Source organism: Pituophis catenifer, unplaced genomic scaffold (genome assembly GCF_029215685.1).
Source record: "Pituophis catenifer annectens isolate HBS135680 unplaced genomic scaffold, rPitCat1.0.hap2 SCAF_3, whole genome shotgun sequence".
NCBI lineage: Eukaryota > Metazoa > Chordata > Lepidosauria > Squamata > Colubridae > Pituophis > Pituophis catenifer.
In genome coordinates this window covers 127,412,442-127,436,474 of record NW_027256883.1, presented here as the reverse complement: position 1 = coordinate 127,436,474, position 24,033 = coordinate 127,412,442, and the positions used below count along the sequence as shown (strand labels likewise).

The following is a 24,033-nucleotide window of genomic DNA, read 5'->3' as shown; positions in this document are numbered from 1 at the left end:
TTGGCTCTTGAAAGCCAGTAGAAGCCAGCTCCAGCATAGCTCATTGCATATTGACTGAGTATATGCCATAAAGTAGATTTTGACTTCTAGCAGCCACACAGAGAGATTTTCTCCATGAACCACTGCATATACATATTCATTACAAACCACTTGGAAATGTTCTAATCAGAATGAATGATTTCAACGAAGAACTGACTATGCATTCCTTATTTTTATTGTCTTCCATCCAGTGGTGGGTTGCCCCCGGTTCAGACCAGTTCTATAGAACTGGTAGTAAAACCGGTGGGAGGCTCCGCCCACCGACCCCAATGTCATCAGAATGCTTCTGCGCATGCACAGAAGCTTCTGTGCATGTGTAGAAGAGCACGCGCACGCAGCCCCATTGCAAACCGGTAGTAAAGGTAGGTAGAACCCACCCCTGCTTCCATCCTAAGATGTCTTTCTTATAATTGTCCCATTATATTTGCATTAAAAGTAGGGATTTTGATATTCTATATTGGGAATGTGGCCACATCATCAATGGAAAAGGAAAGGAAAGTAGGCTAAAGATGGCAGTCGGGTTTACTCAGTACAGGGCCCCCAATAAGTAATTGATTCAGCTACTTATTTTGCATTCATTGCTGCTCTGCTGTTGCTCGTTTTTCTATTTGGCAAATGCCTGGTTTAAACTGGGTCCTTCTGGCAACCATCAGCTTTGTTCCTCCTGAAATGTAGACACTTATATAGGCAAGTACATTAGTTAGCCCTTTGTTCTCTACACCTTGTCTGTTACAGACAGATGAAAAGTTGTGTGAATTCCATTAATTGTTTATGTTAGTTGTGTTGAATGCTTACCCCCTTAAAACATTAAAGACCACTTAGTAGAAAGGGAGGAAGCAATTTAATGCATATATTTGTTTCAATCCAGGAAAGAAAAAGAGGCATCAGATACGAGTTTATTTCTTAAAGTCACGTATATTCCATAGAAGTATAAAGTTACTCATTATAGCTTGCAGACTACATATTAAAATTACATGTTTAAGCCTGCAACAAGAAGAGACTTTTGCAGCCTTGCCTCAAGGTGATCTCTTCTATATTATTTTTGCTTTCTGAAGTTGCTTTCTGAAGTTGTTAGAGACAATCAGAAGAAAAACATAGGTACTTGAGGAAAAATTATAAAAAGCCTAAACAAAGCTGTGCTTGGCCAGAACTTGTGTGTTTGTGTATTAATTTGAGGAAGTAGGAATAAATCCTGCACCTGTATCAATCATGACAGCTAAATCAGAATAGATAACATAACATAACATAACAGATTATAGATATACTATATAATAGTTATGTTTTATATCCACAAAAATCTCATAAATTTCTCACCATGTTATTCTATGTGCTCTACATTTCACGAAATAATGAAACAATAGGACTTAGAGTACAGGAAGTCCTTAATGTACAACCACAATTGAGCCCAAAATTTCTGTTGCTAAGTGAAACATTTGTTAAGTTAATTTTGCCCAATTTTATGAACTTTCTTGCCACAGCTGTTAAGTGAATCGCTGTAGTTGTTAAGTTAGTAACACAGTTGTTAAATGAATCCGGTTTCCCCTTTGACTTTGCTTGTCAGAAGGTCGCAGAAGCTGATCACATGACCCCAAGACACTGCAACCGTCATAAATATGAGTCAGTTGCTTAGCATCTGAATTTTGATCACGTGATCAGAGGGATGCTGCAACAGTCATAAGTGTGAAAAATGGCCATAAACTACTTTCTTCAGTGCCATTGTAATTTTGAATGGTTATTAAATGAACTGTTGTTAGTCAAAGACTACCTATACCTTGAAAGAGTTCCACTTGGTGAACAAAGAAGAAAATGAATTTGTGATTTATAGGTTGATGATATAACCTTATGGAGGGAGAAAAGGTAAAATAGAAGTGCATCTATAACCGCTGTCAAAAAGACCAGATTCTATTTTCTATTGGATAATATTTTAACAAAATAAAAGCAATGCCAGTATTAGAAAAGAAACAAAGGAAATTAAAAAAAAATAGTGAATAAGCAAGAAAGAAACCAGAAAATGAGAGAGAAAAAAAGAAAACTTTTTAAAAGAGCAAAATTCAGTCTTTTTGACAGCAGTTATATATATTTTGCTTTGATTTTTTAAAAATTTCAATAGAATATATGTATTCTACTGAATATATATATATATATATATATATATATATATATATATATATATATATATATATATATTCTATTGAACAAATTTTTAACACAATCAAAGCAAATTAAAAGCAATAATTTCATATATATATGAGAAAGAGTTCCACTAGATGCCATTAACCCCAAGGCATAAGACCTTGAAGAGATTCTGGCCTGTTTTTAGTTAAATTTGCCAAACATAATGTGCACAACACAAACTCCAATTTTTGCATTCTGAATTTCTTGACAGGAGAGCTTCTAGCTTTGTATGAGATTCCCTAAACCACAGACCATGAAGATACCATGTAATATATAATACTTGGCAACTCTATCAAAAAAGGGGGGGAGGGTTGTGGTCTGTGGTCCTGTCACAATATATTATTTCCTTTGAAAGTCTGCTATCACACTTCTCTGAATTTACTGCAGTACTCCTCCCAATCAGACACTAGGTCAATTGCTGAAAAAAGAACTCATTGTTTTCCAACGGAATATAAGATGAAACTTTGGTTTAATAACAATAAAGAATTATTCAACCAACACGCTCTGGCATTAAGAAAAGAGAAGGATCGTATTTCAAAAACATGAAATTATTGAACCAGTAAAAGAGATGGGGAAGGATGAGATCACAGTGCTGACTCCTGAGTTCAAAGTTATATCTGAAGCACCTTCTAACTACAATTAGCCTAGCCTTTAATTTACAACGTTTGTTTCCAAACTGTCGGAAACTTAAAAGATTATGTCATGGTTTTCTGCATAAATTTACCAGCGCATAAGAACCCATTGTCGCTGCCACTTTTAATTATACTGCAAATATTACTATAGATAGCCCATGCTTAATAGTAATAGGTTTCCTGGCAAATAGATGGGGAAGAAATGGAGATAGTGGCAGATTTTATTTTCCTGGGCTCCAAGATCACCGCAGATGGGGACGGCAGCCAAGAAATTAAAAGACATTTGCTCCTGGGGAGGAAAGCTATGGCAAATCTAGACAGCATACTAAAAAGCAGAGACATCACATTTGCCAACAAAAGTGTGTATAGTCAAGGCTACGGTGTTCCCAGTTGCAATGTATGGCTGTGAAAGTTAGATCATAAGAAAGGCTGTGCGCCAAAGAATTGAGGCCTTTGAACTATGGTGCTGGAGAAGACTCCTGCAAGTCCCTTAGACTGTAAGGCAAACAAACCAGTAAGACCTAGAGGAGATCAACCCTGACTGCTCTTTAGAAGGCCAGATCCTGAAGATGAAACTCAAATACTTTGGCCACCTAATGAGAAAGAAGGACTCACTGGAGAAGAGCCTAATGCTGGGAAAGATTGAGAGCAAAAGAAGAAGGGGACAACAGAGAACGAGGTGGCTGGATGGAGTCACTGAAGCAGTAGGCATGAGTTTAAATGGATTCCAGAGGATGGTAGAGGACAGGAAGGCCTGGAGGAATGTTGTCCATGGGGTCGTGATGGGTCGGAATGACTTTGCAACTAACAACGACGAATAGTAATTGGTAGTGGAACTTGTCGCTAAGCGATGCAGTCATAAAGGCAACCATCATGCGACTGTATCACTTAGCAACTACAATCCCAACACTCCCCATTGCTGTTGTTATGTAAGGATTGTGGGTTGTTAAGCGAGGATCTCACATGACTGTGGCCTTTAACTTCCTGACAGCTTCCAAACAACAAAACCAATCAATGGGGAAATCAGCAGGAAGTCGAAAGTCCTGGGAGGCTTGCAAGCAGGCTGGTGGGAAAGTGCTATGAAGTGCAGCTGGGGTGGGGATGGGTGGGTGGGGGAAGGCTGGGTAACTGCAGGCAAGTGTAGGAAGAAGCACTGCAGTTCAGAGGGTGGGTGAGGGCAGGAAAGGGAGCTGTGCTGGGTGTATGAATGTAGGCAGGCATGGGATGGGAAACTGTGTAAATGTGTGAGTGCAGACAGGTGGATGTACACTATGGAGTCTGGGTAGAGGGTGCTTCAGGCAAGCACACACTACAAGGTATGAGATTCCTGGAAACTTGTACTCCATAATGCATTCCCCAGGAGAAAAATCAGTGGGAATGACTTACAGGAGTGACTTGTGACCTTCCCTGCCAGCTTTCCCATTGACTTATCTTATGGGGATCCAGAAGAGAAGGTCTCAAATGGCAATTGTGGGACTGCAGGACGGAGCAACTATTGTAAGTGCAAGCTGCTTGGCGAGCAATCAGATTGCAATCATGTGACGGGGGAGGTTGCTGAGGCATCAAAACTTGGACAAGTCATAAGTATTGCTCACTGAGCTCCATCGCAACTTTGAACAATTATTGGTTGAGTAGTGTAACTGAAGAGTATTTTTAGTGGATTTAATGGATTAAGGAACATAAGAAAAACTTTGTGGGATCAAACCAAAGATTCCCAGAGCTTCCAACAAGGTTTTTTTTTATTGTAGTTCTATTACATTAATAACTAGTCTCCATCCACTTGTTCATGTTCCTAAGCAATTGATGTTTAGAATATAATTTTGATTATTAGCCACCTGATTTATTTCTCAAATTCCCACTTAAAGCTAAATTGATGTAAATTTATTGGTTGTATCAACTGAAAATAAAATGAGAACTTTTGAACTGGTAACCTGAAAAGTAAAGTTGAAAGACTGTTAAAAGCTGAAAATCCACTCGACGTACATATATGTACAGTATATGTATATTCAACGTAATATTTACACTGACTCACCTGGGTACAATTGTTTAGTTGGGGCACTGAGTTGTGCACTTTTTGAAACTCTGTAGGCAACATCTGATCCTTTGGAATTCTTTCTGTTTATGCAAATTCCTGATGTTTTTGATATTCCTTCTGGAGATTTATGAAATTCTAATGCTTTGAGTACATCAACTGGTTCAGCTGAAACATAAGGGGAAAAAAAAGAATTTAGAATATTTATAGTTCTTCCAAAATATTACCCATCCTTTAGAAAGGGGGAACTTATATGGGGTTCCGTATCATTTCTCATACAAAAAGCTCTAAACGACAAAAAGCTCTAAACAATCTCAGTGATCCAACCACAAGACCAACCTTCATCCACAAAATTAAGCGGATTCTATCACAATTGCTGAAATCGAATAAAATATTGGCTTGAACATTAAGAAATTGCTTTCTGCTCAGTCTGCAAATGAATTGTGAATTGATAGCTGAAATGAAAACACCTATAGACCAAAAGGCCTATACCTCACTTTTTCAATGGTGCATTTATCATCACACATACTTTAAAGAGAAAAATGAAGTACAAATCTATTCTTTAGTTATCACACACATATTTTTACAACCTCCACAAAAGGCAAATACCACTCGTGCCCTTGATATAGTCATCTAGTATAACTTGGCTAATGTCTTCCATTTGCACAACTGGCTTTTTTTGAGAATGAACCTGATTCTTTTTCCCCCCCACTCTTGACTGCCCTGAGTTTTGTGCTGTCTCACTTAGTAGCCAATCCAAACCCTTACAGCAATAGCTCATGACATCACTTCCTGAAAACATGACATCACTTCCTCTTTCATGGCAGACTTGAATGAAGATTTGAATGAATTAAGTCCATTTTAAGAGAAATTTATTTATTTATTTATTTATTTATTTATTTATTTATTTATGCTTGCTTGCTTGCTTGCTTGCTTACTTGCTTACTTGATTGATTGATTGATTGATTGGTTGGTTGATTGATTGATTGATTGCAACCCTGACAGACCAATAATCTGGATAAAAATCCCAGCTCTAAACAATGTGTAAAACATGTTAATGCCAATAAAAAAAAGGAGTCATTCAAATAGGTTAATGAAATTGTAAGGCGCAAAAGTTCAAGTCCATATGTGAAAGTCCAGTTAAACTGATTTTCATCAGAGTGTTATCAGAACACTGATGATTTTAGCTAGTTTGGCCAATTAAATGTCTGCAAGAAAACAGTCCAGGTCAGAGAGCACCAAGGATCCATCCTTTCCAATCCTGAGCTACAAATATTGTCCTTTATTGGTACCTTATAAAGATTTCAACAAGATCAGCAATGAGAAGCCAAGTTTCCTGACAGTTCGTTCATCAAGAACAGTTTGCTTAGCTGAAGGGAGATTTGAATGTTCTGAAACAGCCTTTAAACAAACCTGTCACTTCATAGGTATACTGGATTACCATTCCCTCAACTGGGAAGATAAGGAGTTATGGCCTGAACCATCAGAAAAAGTCTGACTCAGGAAACCTTTCCTACAATAAGAAAACTGGGAAGACCTGGGTTCTATCAGAATCATCGTTTCCTGTAATTCTGATGCAGGAAACGTTGTTAACTATGTGGTAGGTGAGAGTTTTAGGAAGACTGGAAACAAAACTCTTTGCTCATTTGGGAGGCAAGGACAAAGTGACCTCTAGCATCATTTCCAGGAAAGGGGAAGGGTTGGAGCTGAAGGCAGGGGTGGGATTCAGACATTTTAGCAACCAGTTCTCTGTCCGGTTGCTGGGTGGGCCTACTTTGCCTCCTATATCACGAGGGGGGGCTTTTTTGGCCTCCCCAGACTCTGGAGGCTTTCCTCAAGCCTCTGGGAGGGCGAAAACAGCCTCCCCCAGGCTCCAGAGGCCCTCTGGAGACCAGAAACGGGCCTGTTTCCAGACATCAGGAACTTCTGGTAGGCCCATTTTTTGCCCTCCCAGAGCCTCCACGCAGGCCCTGCACTTACCTGGCATCCAAAACGGGCTGCGTGGAGACTCCTGGGAGGGGAGGGGCAGGATGGCTGGGGTCAGCCAGTCCTTGCAACAACCAGTTCGCCAAACCAGATTAAAATTAACATCCAGTTTGCCCGAACCAGTTGAAACCAGCTGAATCCCACCCCTGGTTGGAGGGGAAGATGGCCAAAGCATGATTGCTGTTTCCACAATTAACATTTTCAAAATGAAAAAAAAAAAAAAAAAAGGAGCAGAGCGAGCAAAGTGCGAAAAGCCAGCCGTTGCTGCCACACTAAGCAACTCCTTCCTTGGGTACTCCTCTCATTTGATGGCCAAAGCTGTCAAACTATCTCACTAACTGAGCTGGCAAGTGGGCAATCTTTTCAGCAGAATCCAACTTCCAGCATCTTCCAGACCTTCTGCAATAATAACGGACTCCCTGCTGTGGAACCAGGGACTTTTGGTAGAAAAGCTACTTGGTAATAAGCAATCCTAAAACCTCACTTTCAGAACATTTTATTCACCAGCTATATTTCTAGCAGACAGGAGACCAAAATCAGATAAGCAAAAGAAGTGGTAAAACCTCAACAGGAAAGCTCGGCTATATTGAGCATATAATGGCAAGTTCTAAGTGCTTAAAGTACATAATTGCCAAGAATTAAGATAACATTAAATCTGTCAAAATTCAATGAATACACACACTTTCCACTGTTGCCAACATTTTTCTCTTAATACTATAAGAATCTACATTAAACCCATCAAAACCACATTAAAGCTACCACTACACCATTTGATTGAAGTGTTGCTACAGGACCAAAATGACTACATGTCAATTTACTTGGAATTAGGGCTTATAGGGTGCAAACTAAGCCAAAAAACATTGTTAATTTGGTTTTGGATTAGCTTGTGCTTCAATTCAGTCGTCTATGGTTTATTCAACAAATCATGGGAAAAGATGGGCTTGCATTATGAATGATGCGTAATTAGTGCAATCATTGAGGCTGGCCCCAGATACTTTATGCCCTAAGTGAATTGTTCTATAAATATTTATTTGGGAAAAGGGGACAATGAAACCAGCAGAACCTAGTTGTGAGACTCTATGGACAGGATGAGCTGCAAGGATATTGGCACGATCATATATGTAGACATATTTAATTGCATTATTTCTACTACTACATACATGGATACATGATGCAACATTTCATACCTTGTTACTACTGTTCTGGCTATGAGTATAACAGATCATGAGGTTAAAAGATGGCACCAATTATTCAGTCACCAATCTGGCTATTCTCAATTATAGAACAGCAGGAAGGACCTCAGATGTCCTCAGAAACATAAAGTTGCTAGAGAGTTACCCTCAGAGAATGCAGAGTACATACATACCATTTAGGAAATTAAGATATGGTATACAGGAGTATGGAAACAGTCTTACAGAATGCAAGAACTATTAAGTAAAGTTTAATTTAGATCTGGGAAGGAAGACCGGGTGAGGAAAAATCTCAAGAAAACTATGCCTTGGTTCTATTTGATATAAGAGGGAGCAGAGGAAAATAGGTTTTCAAGATTCTGCTATTATACTTATATCAATAAAGAAGAGTTCTACTAACCCTTGTATTGACTGCTGCCTGGCCTATATACCTGAATGAGCTGATATACACAGACAGACACACTAAAAAAGAAAAACTATCTACAAGATTTCTTCAAAAGATTTTTTTAAAAAAGAGAGATTCAGTAGTAAATCTCATAGCTCCCATTAACACAGATAGACCTGTTTCCTAAACTAGGACTCAAATCTAACAGACACAGTTCAGCTAGATAATTTTTTTTTTATTGTAAAGAAGAATGAACCCAGATTAAAAAATTCATTGCCCAGTGCCAGGATAAGAATGTAAGTTACATTCATAGCTCCAGTAGTAGAAACCCATATTTCTTTCTGCTCTTTCTATTACTTTATAGACTCTTTGTACAATGTATGGTGGCCTTGAAGCTGAGCAGATACTAAGCATCTATATGACCAACAATTCAGGTCTAAGAAACACTGCCTGTTGGTTTATTTATCACAATAGTGATCAATTGGTAATAAATATCAGGAAGTGGAAAAAAGGAAAGGACCTCTATCTAATGAAAAGGAAAATTGATTCATTAATACACAAACTACCCCTCCTTGTAGAAGCTTGTGGGGTTGACGTTGAGTTTGGCTCTGGGAATAAATTCAATAAGTCTTATTTCTTTTATTTCAGTCAGTATTTACATTTTATGTTACCTCCACACATAGAATTGACTTTTATCATTTAGTCCAGACTACTTCTTCCAGTTTAAAAAAAAATCAAGCATAATGTACATTAACATTCATTAGTATAAGATCCAGATCACTGTAGACCAACACTGGAACAACATAAAACATAAGAATAATTTTAATGGAGTAACTCAAGATCAAGCTTCTCCAGCATTTCCATTAATGGTCTAAAAGCATCACCCAATGGGGTTTATTAATAATAGCTACTCTTTGGTGCAAGATCATGTTTCTATGTTTATACAGCAGTCAAGCCAAAGAGAAAGTCTTTCATACAACTTTTCACATGGGCTTTGAATAAATTATCTCGGAAGATACATGCAATACGATCTCAGTATATAATTACTAAACCAATGCTTACTACATGCTTAACTTTACATAACCATTGCCAGCATCAGGGGTGGGTTCTAAATTATTTTACTACCAGTTCTGTGGGCGTGGCTTATTTTCTGGGCGTGGTTTGATGGTCATGTGACAATTCTTTAGGATTTAGCAGAGGTACTGGTCTACCAGGCTTTTAACTGCTTGCAGAGCTGTACCGGTCTATCCATTTGTTCTTGGAGCATTCCGGTCTACCCATTTGTTTTTGGAGGCACCAGTCTACTCATTTGTTTTTGGAGGCACCGGTCTACCCATTTGTTTTTGGAGGCACCGGTCTATCCATTTGTTTTTGGAGTGCACTGGTCTACCACCACGCTGCCTTTTAACACTGATCAGCAGTAGGGCGGCCCTTTGAAGCCCCACAGCAAGAGTTTAAACCAATCAGCTGGGACTCAGGAGGCAGCGAATAGATTGGGGGGGGGCTGGAGGGCCCAGCTCCCGAACAAAGAGAACCGGTTCGGTGACATCATATTGTCACCACTACAGGCTTGGCCGAACAGGGCCAAACTGGGAGGAACCCACCACTGGCCAGCATGCAAGATAAGACTATTTAAACCAGACATGAGCTGTGTGGAATGCAACTTTTTGCCCATAAATAGGACCCAGTCTACTAACATTTTGTTACACCTTGAGGTCTAAATAACAACTGAAATAGCCATGAAGTAGTGGCTGAACTGGAGATTCACATGCCAAGAAATGAGCTTCAGTGTTTTCTTGAGGACATGCTTAGCCTAGAAATTTATCATTACTACCTGTACTAAGTTTGCAAATCCATTCCTTAATTCTCCACATGGTCTTTTTCAGAAACTTGATTTAGAAGGAAAAAGATGTTGTTCCTACTGCTATACTTTACAAAACAGCGAGTCAGAACTACAGAAAACTATTGAAAGATCTTCAGCAGATCCCAATACTACTCATCTCTGTTTAAAAGCACCTAGTTATACTTGAAAGCGAGCAGACTCTGGAACTTGTAATGGTATGAGAGAATAATCTTGGGAGACAGAACAAAGAGCCACAGCAAAGGAAATGGTCAGACAAGAGGGAGCTTAACCACAAAAGGAATGTGGACATAGCAAACATCTCAGAAGGTACCCTCCCTATTTTCTTGGACTGTAAAGATGACCGGAGGGGGGAAGGGATGTACATTCAGACTTGCAAGATTCTCTTAATGTAACCTTACAATAAAGTAGAATTAGTCCATCTGGTTATGCTTTTTGTCTGGACTACCTTGCAAAGCTGACAGGACTAGTTGCTAGTTAGAATTGTTATCGTATATCCTTTTGCTAGTATTCCTAACTGTTTATTTCCAAATGGTAGGAAAATCCAGAGGTAATGCCTAAAGAGAAAGTTTGCCCACAGAGGGAGAGGGGAACCATATTGGAGATTTATGTTTCATATAAAGTCATTTACTACCATCACTAAATCACACCAGGCAGCAGTAAACATTATTACCTCAATAAATACTATTAACAGCTTTGCTGAGACAAAATATCTGATTGATAAAAGGAACTGAAAGAGCGAAGGGCTCTGCCCCTATATCTTTTCCCTTGCACATGCTCTCTAAAAGACTGTTGCCACCACTAGACTTATCTCAAGTGCCCAACTAAAATAGAGTGAATTAAAAAGAGCATCAGAACATTAGCAGGAGGAATACTTAGTTAGGTCAAGAGTTAAGCAACCTTACTTGTCCTGGTCCTTTTCCAAGAGGCTAACTCCCCAGCTCGGCATTTGTCTTACAAGGAAATCATTGAGTTCTTGAAGGTTCCCATGATTGGCTTTGATAGTAGCCAGATGGCTAAATATCCTGTACTAAAGGAGGATTTTCCTATTTACATATGTTAAACACTGCTTCTTTTAGAGAGATTTTATTTTGCTAAAAATGTATATTCCCCGTGTGGATATGCAAGAGCCAAGTTAAATGCATGGAATGCATTTTCTTCAGGATCGTGTCAGAAGAAATGGTAAGTCATGAACTGATAAAGCAAGCAAGAAACATGATGTTCTCAGCACTAGTAAAAGGCAGGAATCCTAAGTATATGAGAGTGGACAGAAAATAAAATTGTAGCCATGTGGAGTGGTAGATCAATTACTTTTCAGATTCCTTTTTGAAATTTTGCAGATAAGATCCTTGCACGTACTGCATATCTACTGAAAGAAAAAGTAGTCAATCCACAAAGAATATGTAAACCACAACACGAATCAGTCCAAGCTTAACAGGTTTTCAGAAAAAAAAGAAACAGGGATTAATTTAAACACGATTTCCTTTGGATCCTTTGGGAGGGGTGGAAGAAGCAAAGTATTCACCTGGGCTTTGATTGAGTATAACTTCTCCTTTGTATATTCAGCCTCTGAAAAGCCAGAAGCTGAAAGAAGTGGGGCCAGTAAGAGTAGGACACCTTGTAAATTCTTGCCTGAAAAGGCCCAACAATTCCAGGGATAGAAAAAAAATGAAAGTAGACTTGAACCAGAGGAAATATACACTCATATTTATTTTATTTATTAAATGTATATTCCACCCATCTCTCTTTTCAGAGCATCTGTGGACATATGATGGCGACAGAAGGACAGATCCTAGTTGCAAAACCCAGTTACTTTACTTACTTAGGCAACTATGTATATTTTACAGTACAATAATATGAAAAGGAACAGGGGTGGGTTCTAAATTTTACTACTGGTTCTATGGGCATGGCTTATTTTGTGGGTGTGGCTTGGAGGTCATGTGACTAGGTGGGCGTGGCTAGCTGGTCAGTCATTTCTGGAAGGTCCTCACACTTACGACCAGTCCTCGCACTTACGATCCGACTCATTTGTTTGCTTTTAACACTGATCAGCTGTGGGACAGCCCTTTGAAGCCCCGCGGCAAGAGTTTAAACAGTTTTTTTTCCCTCTAGTCATCAGCTGGGACTCAGGAGGCAGCAATAGATTGGGGGTGGGACCAAATAAAAGGTAAGAATAACGTGGGGGGGCGGGGGGCGGGGGGGAAGAACCAGTTCGGTGATGTCATATCGTCACCGCTACCGGCTCGGCCGAACTGGACCGAACCGGGAGGAACCCACCACTGAAAAGGAAAACCTGCATATAAGAGCCAATTTGGTCTACCAATTAAGGCACCAGTCTAGAAACCAGGAGACTGTGAGTTCTAATCCTGTCATAGGCATGAATGCCAACAGGTCTATTCTTTCTCGCAGCCCAACCCAATTCACAGAGTTGATGTTGTGAAATGAGAATGAAGAAGAGGAAGAAGTATTAGGCATGTGTGTCTCAAGTTGTTATAAAAATAATAAAGCAGAAAAAGAAATGTAAAGTATTCTATTCTGTTTTATGCTGTGCATAATGCTATGCATAATTATGTTGTAGGTCATTAAACACTTATTCTTCACTGATCCCATCCCCTGCCAAAATATCCTACCTGCCAGACCATTGAGCCACCAAGGCAAAACAAATAGTTAGAAGATTTTGAACTAGGTCAGGATTTATCTTCAGAAGACATGAAGTTTGCATGTATCTGTTTGGGGCAAGTTAGGAAAATGAACATATACCAGGATCATGTAACACTCAAGGCCAAGACTCATAAAATGTCAAGGTTCTAAATGGCTCTGCTTGCCTAACCTACATTCTCTAACTTGGTGTCCTGCAGTTTTACTGGCATTACAGCTCTCCAAAGTCCCAAGCTAAACATGGGACCTGTGGGAAGTAATATAAATTGAACTCTGGGAGTTGTAGTTCCAGAACAACTGGAGGAAAACAGGTTGGGGGGGAATCTGATTTGGCCCAAGGATGGGTAAATACTTTCTAGTAGTCCACATCTAAAGATTCCTGCAGCCTCCATTGGGTCAAACAAGTTTGGAAGAAAAGGTATGTGTTTGCTGTATAAGTTGCTATCAGTTTATGAGAACAGATTCTAGAACCATTTCCAGCCTGCAAAACAAGAGATGCCCAATCATTTTTTGGCATCTGATTGTTCTCTTTTGAATATATATACACTTTAGATTACTGAAGTCATCACTTGAATTAAAATATGTTGCCCTTACTACAGAGTGTGGACATATGGGATTACTTTTGACTTCTTCCGGAAGAGAGTTGGGGAACACAAGAACCAAACAATCCTCATTATCTATGCAGGACTTTTGGCTTTATGAAGACTGTAGGATCAAGTTCAGGATATTAAAAACTTTATCCAAGTCATTAACATACATTTATTTGCTGAGCAAGGAAAGAAGCTGCTATCCAGATGCATTTTGCATGGCTATTATTGCTGCAGCTTACACGTTTTAGAGCTAGTGCCCATATTCATCTCTATGACTTAGTAATGCATCTGTGATTATCCCTGGTGTGTAAGGGCGGGTCTCCATAACACCTCAAATTCCTATAACATCACGCTTTAATTAACAAGGCTGCTCATGGAGAACTTACAGTCAGAAGCAAACACTTGGATAACCGACCCTTAACTAGCATAAGGAATGTCCTTTACGCAAAGAAACAAAATTATCAAAGTGCACTAGACTAGACAAATACAAGTAAATCAATTAGGTATTTTGTTTACCTAAAAATTAGATTGTTCAAGCCAAACCAACCTGTGAGCCACGAAAGGGAACAGGATGTAGCACTCTTGTGTTTTGTTTCCACGTTGGAAACAGAGCTTTCATTCATTGAAATTGTTCTTTATTGCTTTTAGTTGTTTTGTTCTCTGTTGTGCTGCTATTTTTTATTTTATTTTAGACAATGTTTTAGTAATACTTTCAGAATATTCCGCTATTTTGAAAACTCTTTTGAATGGCAGCATGTGTAGCTTTTGAGTAGGTTAATGGAGAAGTTTTTTTAAAAAAAAAACTGGCAAAAAGGATGAATATTTGTTTTAATTAACTAACATTCAATTAGCATATGTTCACTTTCTTGGTATTTATGGTTTCCATTTTGTTTCATTTATTATTTCATTGGCAAAAATATAGAATAATAATTTCATCATTAAAGAAAAAACTGGCAAGGAAGCCAAACAAGTGATTTGCAGCTATACTGGGAGGGAAAATACCCTATTTACAACAATCAGTCAAAACAAGAATGTTGAAGGAAAATTCACACACTTATTTGTGAGAAAATGTATTAGAATTATAAGACATTCTTAAAAGGATTGTACAACATGATAACTATTATATAGGCATATTATATTTGCAAAAATCCAGATGACCATTAGTTGGCAGCAAAACAAGACAGAAAATGCATAATCTTTGCTGCCACCTTGTGGTCAAATTGAGTTTTTTTTTTCAGTCTAGGTATGGGATGTCAATATTATTGCTGGAATATTGAAGAGAGGGGGAACATTTTCAAATTTTAAGAGTAATGTTCAAACATTTATAGGACACTTTGGTGAGAACTAGGAGTGAGATATACATCATAGATATATTCTACAGGGTAAGTCAATATTTATGCAGATCTTTCTGAACAATCAGATCTTTAAAGTCCATATACTGTAAGGATAATCAGCTGAATGGAAATTGGTTTTGAAGAATAGCATTAAAGCCTTTTATTATTCAGTGGAAGCAAATTAATTCCGCTCTTTCAATACAAATAGCTAGTCCCGTGCCCAAATTCCTTCTGCACATTTTTTTACTCAACATCCTTCAACTTGGTGGAAAGAATTTCATTCTGATTCCAAGAATACAATTTTAAAATTGTATTGAGTAGTGAGCAGAATTCTTGCACTTACTTTAGTTATGAAATAGCCAGTCTTTGAGAATATTAAGGCTAGGCCCAAACTGTAAAAAAGGTCCTTTGATGTGATAATGTTTTGACTATTTCCCAATAGTCATAACTTCAAATAGAGACCTGCTAAGCCATTGAATCAAATTAGATGGTTTCATAACACTTTCCTTTTGGAAAGAAAATTTTGGGATTTTGGTAGGCACTATACCATGTTGCAACTTCATTTTTACACATGGAGAATGCTGAGAGGGTGGGTTGAGTAGTGTGATGGGTTACATAAATAGCCATCTTATTAATTTTATCTTCACATTAAATACTTTTGAAGAGGCAACATCTACAAGGATCTTATCCATTTCCTTAGCTCTCAGAAATTTTAATGTAGCCAGAGAGTTTATGTTGTTCTTTTGTGCTAATGGGATGTTATATTTCTACGCTGGTCTTGAAGATGAGTTCCAGGCTGTCTAATCCAGTCTAAACCCTTGGATCAAACCTTATTTCCAAATTTTGGAATGAGTGAACAGATGTCTGGTGAAGAACTAAACATTTAATCTCTTAAGAATAGACAGGATGGGGATAGAAGCAACAGTCTGGATGATGGGTTTTTTTTCCTATGCTTATTTCTGTAAAATTGTATATTTCATTGCAAGCTGCTTCTGCTGTCTCTGCAAACTAATTAGGAGTATTGCCAGCAAGCCTCAATCTTGACACTACTCTCTCGTTAGGTGAGGCCACTTAGCAGCCAACTATGCTAACTCTCCTGGCAAGCGTGGCGATTGCAAGCAGCAAAACTATACCACCCTGTTGTGTGTTGACTTCTCCCCACAGGCTGAATTGGAAACAGACATATAGGCAAACAAGACTATAGAAACTTCTGATTTCTTGCAGGAAAACTAAGAAGCCATTACCGAAGAAATGTCAGTGATTGCTGAATATCAAATGCAAATTCTATTTATACTACAATCAATGTTCAAGATGTTTGTTCCTCTTTCTCCTGCCTGCTCCATATAATGGGCTTGAGGTGACTGTCATATGGGGGGGAGGAGGGGAAAGGTTCCATCTGTTTCTTGTTTTACCAATGGCAGAATTGTATCAGTGTTTCTTCTTGATTGTACAATATAAGAGCTAGTTCTTATTCTCAAAGAACTCAATGGTCAACCTTTTGATTCTTGCCAGAAGAGGCTAAAACCAGCCAGCTTCATACTATATGGAAGCCAGTGATAAGAAGGACCTTTTCAGGAGGAGCCAAATATTTTGGTTGTCCAAAAAATTAAGTGGTCTTCTCATTCACATTCCCAACCTCATTTTTAAAAAGCTATTTTATTGAGTTTAGCAACAAAATCTTGGGGATGTTAATTGGCCATAAATGGGTGCTTGGGAGCTGTTTGTGGGTTACTCTCTTCTGCTTAATGTGTTGATGTAGCCAGATGTTTAATTGGGATTCAACAAACCACAACCTACCATGATATGTGAATCACGTAAATGGATGTGCTTGAGTGCCATCTGGTTCCTTTGTGGACAGCAATCATTTTGACAGCTTAACAACTGAAATAAAGACGGCACTAATGCAAATACTGAGCAATTGCACCCACTGCCATGACAGCATCACTGTGGTTACACATGATATGCCAAGATGCCGTCACACAAATGCTGCCATTATGTCTTTGCATTCTGACATCTGACACAAGTGTGTGGAAGTCTTGCCATATGTATGATGGCATCCAAGTCTGGAAACCAGAGTCTCCTGAAGAAGGAAATACATAGGTCGTTCACCTTTATTTGAATACAATATAGAGATTTAGGTTATGTTAATTTTGATTTGGGAGATCATTTGGCGACTTGGATTCAATTCTGCAAATTTCTGAAACTTAACAATTTTGTATCTTAATAACCTGCACAAGATCAGTTAACTTTAATTTCTTGTCCTGAGTGCATTATTTTGGCTTCTTCCAGAATCCCAACTTTCTCACACAAAGGTTTCTTTAAAAAGAAAAGAACACTCTTACACACTAGTTTATTCTAAAATCACAGTTACCAGATTATGCTAGGCCAACAGCCTTGCAATATTAACTTGTATAGTTTGCAAAGCTTACTGTTTTCTTTCTGAAATGATGCCTTAATCTGACAGCTGGTAATACACTTTTCTGTGTTGGTTCAGAAGTAATGAATGGGTGATTTGTGGCTTTGGAGCTGTGGTATCTTCATTCCAAAAGACTAAATGTTTTTTTTCTTCCCAGGAACCATTTCTTTCTCCAAAGCATAAGAGATGCCTTCTGCTTTCATTTAGTTTACTTGGATTCAACAAGTAAGTTAACAAATGGTTAATTTTTTTTTTCTTCCATAAAGGAAGCAGGAAAGTATGGTGAGGAAAAGAGCAAACTTCTTAAAGTTTGCTGGTAAAAAAATCCAGTGTTTTAGTTATACAAAATTAAACAGAAGATGTGACAAATATAATTATCCCAGTAGACTTTTGTTATTATTATACTTACAGCAATATTGTAATAAATAGTTCATTTTCTGGAGGGTGGGGTGGGGGTAGTTTTCTATATTAAAACAGACCAAATGGTCACAGAGCAGGAAAAAAATGTCCCCTGACATGACATCAGCACAGTGGACAGAAATTAGACATGCCAAGGAGAACTGTAGAGATTTATTAAAGGGTCCTCCATAATATATCAATTAGTTCAGAGGTCTTCAAACTTGGCAGCTTTAAGACTTGTGGCCTTCAACTCCCAGCTGTGCTGGCTGGAGAATTCTGGGAGTTGAAGTCCACATGTCTTAAAGCTGCCAAGTTTGAAGACCTCTGAATTAGATGTTGAGTGGAAAATGAACATGGGGTTTAGATTATATTTTTTAAAAAGTTGCTTCTGGTCACATCCCAGCTGTTGGCCATCATCTGTTCTGAGACTTGAGTTGACCCAGCCTTCACACTATCCTTATCTTGGCTGCAGGAGATGTTTCCTCTTTTCATTGACTGTCTCTGAGAACTCAGGCCCTAAATTCCTAAGGCAACATTAAGTTGCCTTTTCCTCTGTAGAGATATTCCCAATACACAGAGCATTTATTTATTTATTTATTTATTTATTAGATTTTTATACCGCCCCCTCTCCCGAAGGACTCGGGGCGGTGAACAGCCAAAATTAAAAACATACAATATAAACAATTAAAATACGTTTAAAACAGAATTAAATCTAAAATGGCTCCCCAATTTAAAACGCCTTACCCATACCCCTATAAATAAGACGAATTTAAAATTTAAAAATTTAAAATTTCCACATTTAAAAAGGGGGAAGATTTAGGCCAGGCGAGCTTGATAAAATAGAAAAGTCTTAAGCGCGCAGCGGAAGGTGCGCAGATCCGGGATCCTACGTATCTCCGGGGGGAGCTCGTTCCAAATCGTAGGTGCCCCCACAGAGAAGGCTCTCCCCCTAGGGGCCGACAGCCGACATTGTTTGGCCGATGGCACCCGGAGGAGCCCCTCTCTATGGGAGCGTACTGGCTGGTGGGAGGCTATTGGTGGTAGCAGGCGGTCCCGTAAATAACCAGGTCCTAAGCCATGGAGCGCTTTAAAGGTGATAACCAGAACCTTGAAGCGCACTCGGAAGACCACCGGGAGCCAGTGCAGCTCGCGCAGGAGAGGTGTCACATGGGAACTCCATGTCGCTCCCATCACCACCCGCGCGGCCGCACTCTGCGCCAGTTGGAGCCTCCGAGTGCACCTCAAGGGGAGCCCCATGTAGAGAGCGTTGCAGTAGTCCAGATGAGAAGTAACGAGGGCATGAGTGACTGTGTGTAGGGAGTCCCGATCTAGATAGGGACGCAACTGGCGGATCAGGCGAACCTGATGAAAAATCCTCCCGTCACATGCTCTTCTAACGACAGCCGTGAATCCAGGAGGACACCCAGGTTGCGGGCCCTATCCGTGGGGGCCAATGATTTGCCCCCAATAGTCAGCGATGGCACTAGCTGACTATATCGGGACGTCGGAAACCACAGCCACTCGGTCTTGGATGGGTTGAGCCTGAGCCTGTTCCTCCCCATCCAGATCCGTACGGCCTCCAGGCACTGGGACATCACTTCAAGGGCATCGTTGGGGTGGTCCGGGGTGGAGATGTACAGCTGGGTGTCATCCGCATACTGATGGTACTTCACCCCAAAACCACGGATGATCTCGCCCAGCGGCTTTACATAAATGTCGAACAAAAGGGGTGAGAGGACCGATCCCTGCGGCACCCCACATATGAGGGGCCTCAGGGTCGACCTCTGCCCCCCTGTCAACACAGACTGCGACCGGTCGGAGAGAAAGGAGGAGAACCACCTTAGTACGGTGCCTCCCACCCCCAACTCTTCCAACCGGTGCAGCATGATACCATGGTCGATGGTATCAAAAGCCGCTGAGAGGTCTAACAGGACCAGGACAGAGGAGCAGCCCCTGTCCCGAGCCCTCCAGAGATCATCAACCAACGCGACCAATGCCGTTTCCGTGCGGTATCCAGGCCTGAAACCTGACTGGAACGGATCCAGATACGACGCTTCATCCAGGTACTGGGGAAGCTGTCCCGCAACCACACTCTCAACAACCTTCGCCACAAAACGAAGGTTGGAGACTGGACGATAATTAGCCAATATTGCCGGGTCCAGGGAAGGCTTCTTGAGGAGGGGCCTCACCACCGCCTCCTTAAGGGCGGCGGGGAAGACACCCTCACCCAATGAAGCATTTATAATCCCCTGGAGCCAGCCTCGCGTCACCTCCCGGGAAGCCAGCACTAACCAGGAGGGACACGGGTCCAACAAACATGTGGTCGCGTTCAATCTACCCAGAATCCTGTCCACGTCATCTGGGGTCACAGGATCAAACTCATCCCAGATAACAGTCTCAAGATAACAGTCTCATTTGAAAGCAGGAGTGGTGGCAAATGGGACGCATAGAGACAGAACCAACACATATTGCCCAGTCTTCTCTCTGCCCCTTTTGGATTGTATGGAAACTAACAACTTATAAAAAGTGATTATTTGCAGGTACTCCTCATTTAATGACTGACACATTTAGTGGCCAAAATTACAACCATGATGAAAAAGTAACTTTGTGACCACACCTCGCATTTATAATTTTCATAAATCTGTAAAACAAAGGAAAGCTGGAGTAAGATTGTAAGCAAAGTTGCTGTTTCATTTATCAACTATTTCCCTTAATGACTGAATTTCTGGTCCCAATTGTGATTACTAAGCAAGAACTACCTGTATTTTATTTTTGGAGTTAGTATGGCTGTTCAGAATTCATAGTTGGGATTTAAAAAAAAAACAAACCAGTGGGAAAAAAAAGAAGAGTTTAATGTTTGATGTATCAAAATTGAAATATATGGAACATCCCAAACTGCTTCTAGCATCTCAAGATGAAGGTAAATTCTTATGTCCTAACAACTTCCCTGATCCTTTTTACCAGCAATGCCAAAAGCTCAACTTGGGATCTTCTACATGTAAAACTGAGCAACCTAATACTAAGCCATGAAGTATAGCATAGTATCGCAATAGCATTTACGCTTATATACCGTCCCATAGTGGTTCAGAACATTTTTTGGGTGGTTTACAATGTAAGCCTCATTTGCATATTTTCCCCAACAATCTGGGTTCTCATTTTGCTGACCTTGGAAGGATGGAAGGCTGAGTCAACCTTGAGTCCCGTCAGGATCGAACTCCAGGCTGTGGGCCAGCAATACTGCCCTTTAACTACTGTGCCACCCGGAATGGGACTTTTTGTCTCCTACCCTTGGCCGTGCCTCCTTCTCCCCCAGCGTTCCTCCTCAGGCAATTCTCCTCTGACTTTTCTCCTTGACTGACATGCCCCCATTCATTTGCCCTGGGCAATTGGCCATGGCCCCTCCGTCCCACATGCTTCAGTGCAACAGATTCACTGAAGGAGGGTTGGTCCTGGGTTTTTCGCTGCCCAGGACAGTTAGCCACCAACCAATCAGCTAGCTGCCAATAAATGCCTTTAGGAAAGCCAAATGATTGTTAGGAGAAGGAATGGGAGGGGGTGGAAACTGCCAATTCTCCTTTGGTGAATAGGCCACGCCGAAGCGCATGGGACAGAAAGGCCGTGGTCCATTGCCCAGGGTGAATGAATGGGGGAATATCAGCTGAGGAGAAAAGTCAGAGGAGAATTGCCTGAGGGGGAACACTGGGGGAGAAGGAGCCAAGCCTAGCCTACCCGGCCAAGGGTAGGAGACGAAAAGTCCTAGACCGTGCCTTCAGGGCTCCCGGTATTCTCAAACAATGGTACTTAAATATTTATTTACTGATTTCATCAAAGCAATGCTTTCTGTTATTTATTAGAAGGGCTGTGCATACTTCAAAACCAATTTGCAAAAAGGGCTTCACGCGAACGGGAGCACAACTCTCTCCTGTTCATTACAGCAGGCATATTCTTTCAGGTTCCTGTCCAGAAAAGTGCTGCTCTCAATTTGCTCCAAAGCAGGTCTTCAAAACCATTTCCAAAGTGGGCATAGATCTCTTTATTACATTCAAAGTTTGCTTCCAGACCCTCCTTCTTTGAGCCTCATTCCCATGCCCTTTTAATCGTTTACTGCAACAGTCCACTTGTGACGCCAGCAAACAGGCCATATTTCATCTTATGACCTCAAATGCATTCAATGATCCTTTTAATCCCAAATTTCTAGTTCTCTAGAGAACATCAAACAAGCAAGAGATATCTAGGATAATGAAAGACATCCCTGTTCTTCAATCGTCGTCTTCTCAGCAGACAAGTTTACAGACACAGATCTAAGATTAAAACTGCTTAAGATAAAAACATGCACATTTCTTCCATGTTGCAGAAAGGGGAAAGGTCTGTTCTGAGATATTTTTTTTTAAAAAAAAAATATGTAAGTTAGCAACAAAATAGGAAGCCATTTCTTAGAAGGAGTGGCTTAGCAGTGAGGGAGGAAAAATCTACCTTCCTTTCCTTACAGGATTCACTACCCCACCCCCGGCCGCCTCCTCTCACCTCCTTGTAAAGGACAAGTAAAGAACTGCAGGACTTAGACAACATACCAGGCATATTTTTCTGTCAGTTGCCAGACCAGAAAGAGAGAGAGAGAAAAAGATATTAGTGTTTGGCCACTGAAAAGGTTTTTCAGACTGGACCTTGGTTCTTTTCACTGCCAAAGTTAACGATGTACAATGAAGAGATTGGGATCGTATTACTCTCTAATCCATGGGATTCAAAGCCATGTCTGTGGGTGGAACTAAATAGAATTTATTTCAGATTTCTCCCCATAGTTTCCTAATTTGATCATCTTTCCTAACTCAGTAGATAAGATTCTAGGAATTCTGCCTAGCCTGCTTTGAATGGTATCTGAGAAACAGGTAAAATATTAATGTCATCTGAAAAGAATAATTTTTTGGTAACTATAACAAACAAAATCGATCAGCACATGCTACCTCAATGTTTCTGTTGTAAAGTTCACTGAAGGCTGTCTTTTAGAAATTCCTCACTAAATTTAAATCTGCTAACCCATTGAACAATATGCCTTAATAAAACTGTTGTTTTATTCATCTACTAGACTAGAGCAATGCTGAATAAAGTAGCCTATTCATGCATCCTTGGCAACTGATTTCATATTACAAAAATAATCCACAAAAAAATCTGTTAGAATAAGCTGCTTTTCCAAAAAAAGATGACAAAGTACATCAAATGTGTTTACATATAGCAGCTTTTTCATGTAAATAAAGCAATGCTTTTCTTTCTTTCTTTCTTTCTTTCTTTCTTTCTTTCTTTCTTTCTTTCTTTCTTTCTTTCTTTCCTCTCTCTCTCTTTCTTTCTTTCCCTTTATTAGCTTTATAAATAACTCAAGGCAGCAAACATATCTAATGCTATTTCCTCCTGCTACCCAACAAGGGTCCAGACCAGAGTTCTGAAATATATATGAATTTCCAAAACATTCCTTGAATGGGAATTCATGTATGGTATCATCATCAACCTCTCACATCATTCATTACAATATGTTGCAGAGATTTGTCTAAATCATCTCAGTTTTATAGCCTTGCATACCCTTCACTCACATAAAGCCAGTGCCACTTATTCAATAGAGTTGCATTCACATTAATATCACATTGCATATGTGCAATTATATTTATACGTTAATTTAGAAATTTTTGCAGATTCAGCAGAGCTTATTCAAGGTATAAGATTAAAATATTTGGGATTTAGTAACTTTTTAAAGAAAACTCATTAGACTTGCTTGGAAAACTGTTTTTTAAGTAAAATACTGCACTGTCATTTTAATATTAGAACTAATTTACATTCATTTTTAAAGTAATATCTTTAGAATATCTAGAGGCTATTTTACCTTGGCTTTATTTAAATAAATTGTGTGTATTGCATTGTTATTTTCCAGTGTTCTACCACTGCATGGGAGACAGTTTATATCTATTTTACATCTTGGAGGTCTTGCTAACCACAACAAAGGGAAAAGTAAAAGAATGCAACTTTTAACCTATGCCTTTCGGAAATGCCAAATGAGCTCTCTCTCTCCCACTTAATTTTAATGCCTGCTAAAATGATCAAAAGTTTGACTGTACTTCAAACAGTTACCACTGTTCAGGAAAGAACTTGAGGACTTTTCTGGGAAAAGAAACAAAGAACAGCATGTCTGCAGATTTCTTTTTGGCATTCTAGGGAAAAAAAAGGCAGATATTAGGAGGTGATGCAGGGATTTGTCAAAAGTGTGATTTCTTAATCACTCTGTCAAATTGTCATCAGACAGCAGCATTCCAATATATGTCTACCCAGAGGGCAGTTTCATCAAAACATTCT

General features: G+C 39.6%; 1 protein-coding gene across 1 annotated transcript in view; it reads right to left on the bottom strand.

Moving 5' to 3' along the window:
- Positions 1-24,033, bottom strand: part of COL11A1 (collagen type XI alpha 1 chain) — a 297,225-nt gene that overhangs the window by 247,696 nt on the left and 25,496 nt on the right. The window contains exon 3 of the mRNA XM_070941067.1: positions 4,879-5,090. Coding sequence (XP_070797168.1) covers positions 4,879-5,090 — 212 coding nt within the window. The remainder of the gene's footprint in view (positions 1-4,878; positions 5,091-24,033) is intronic.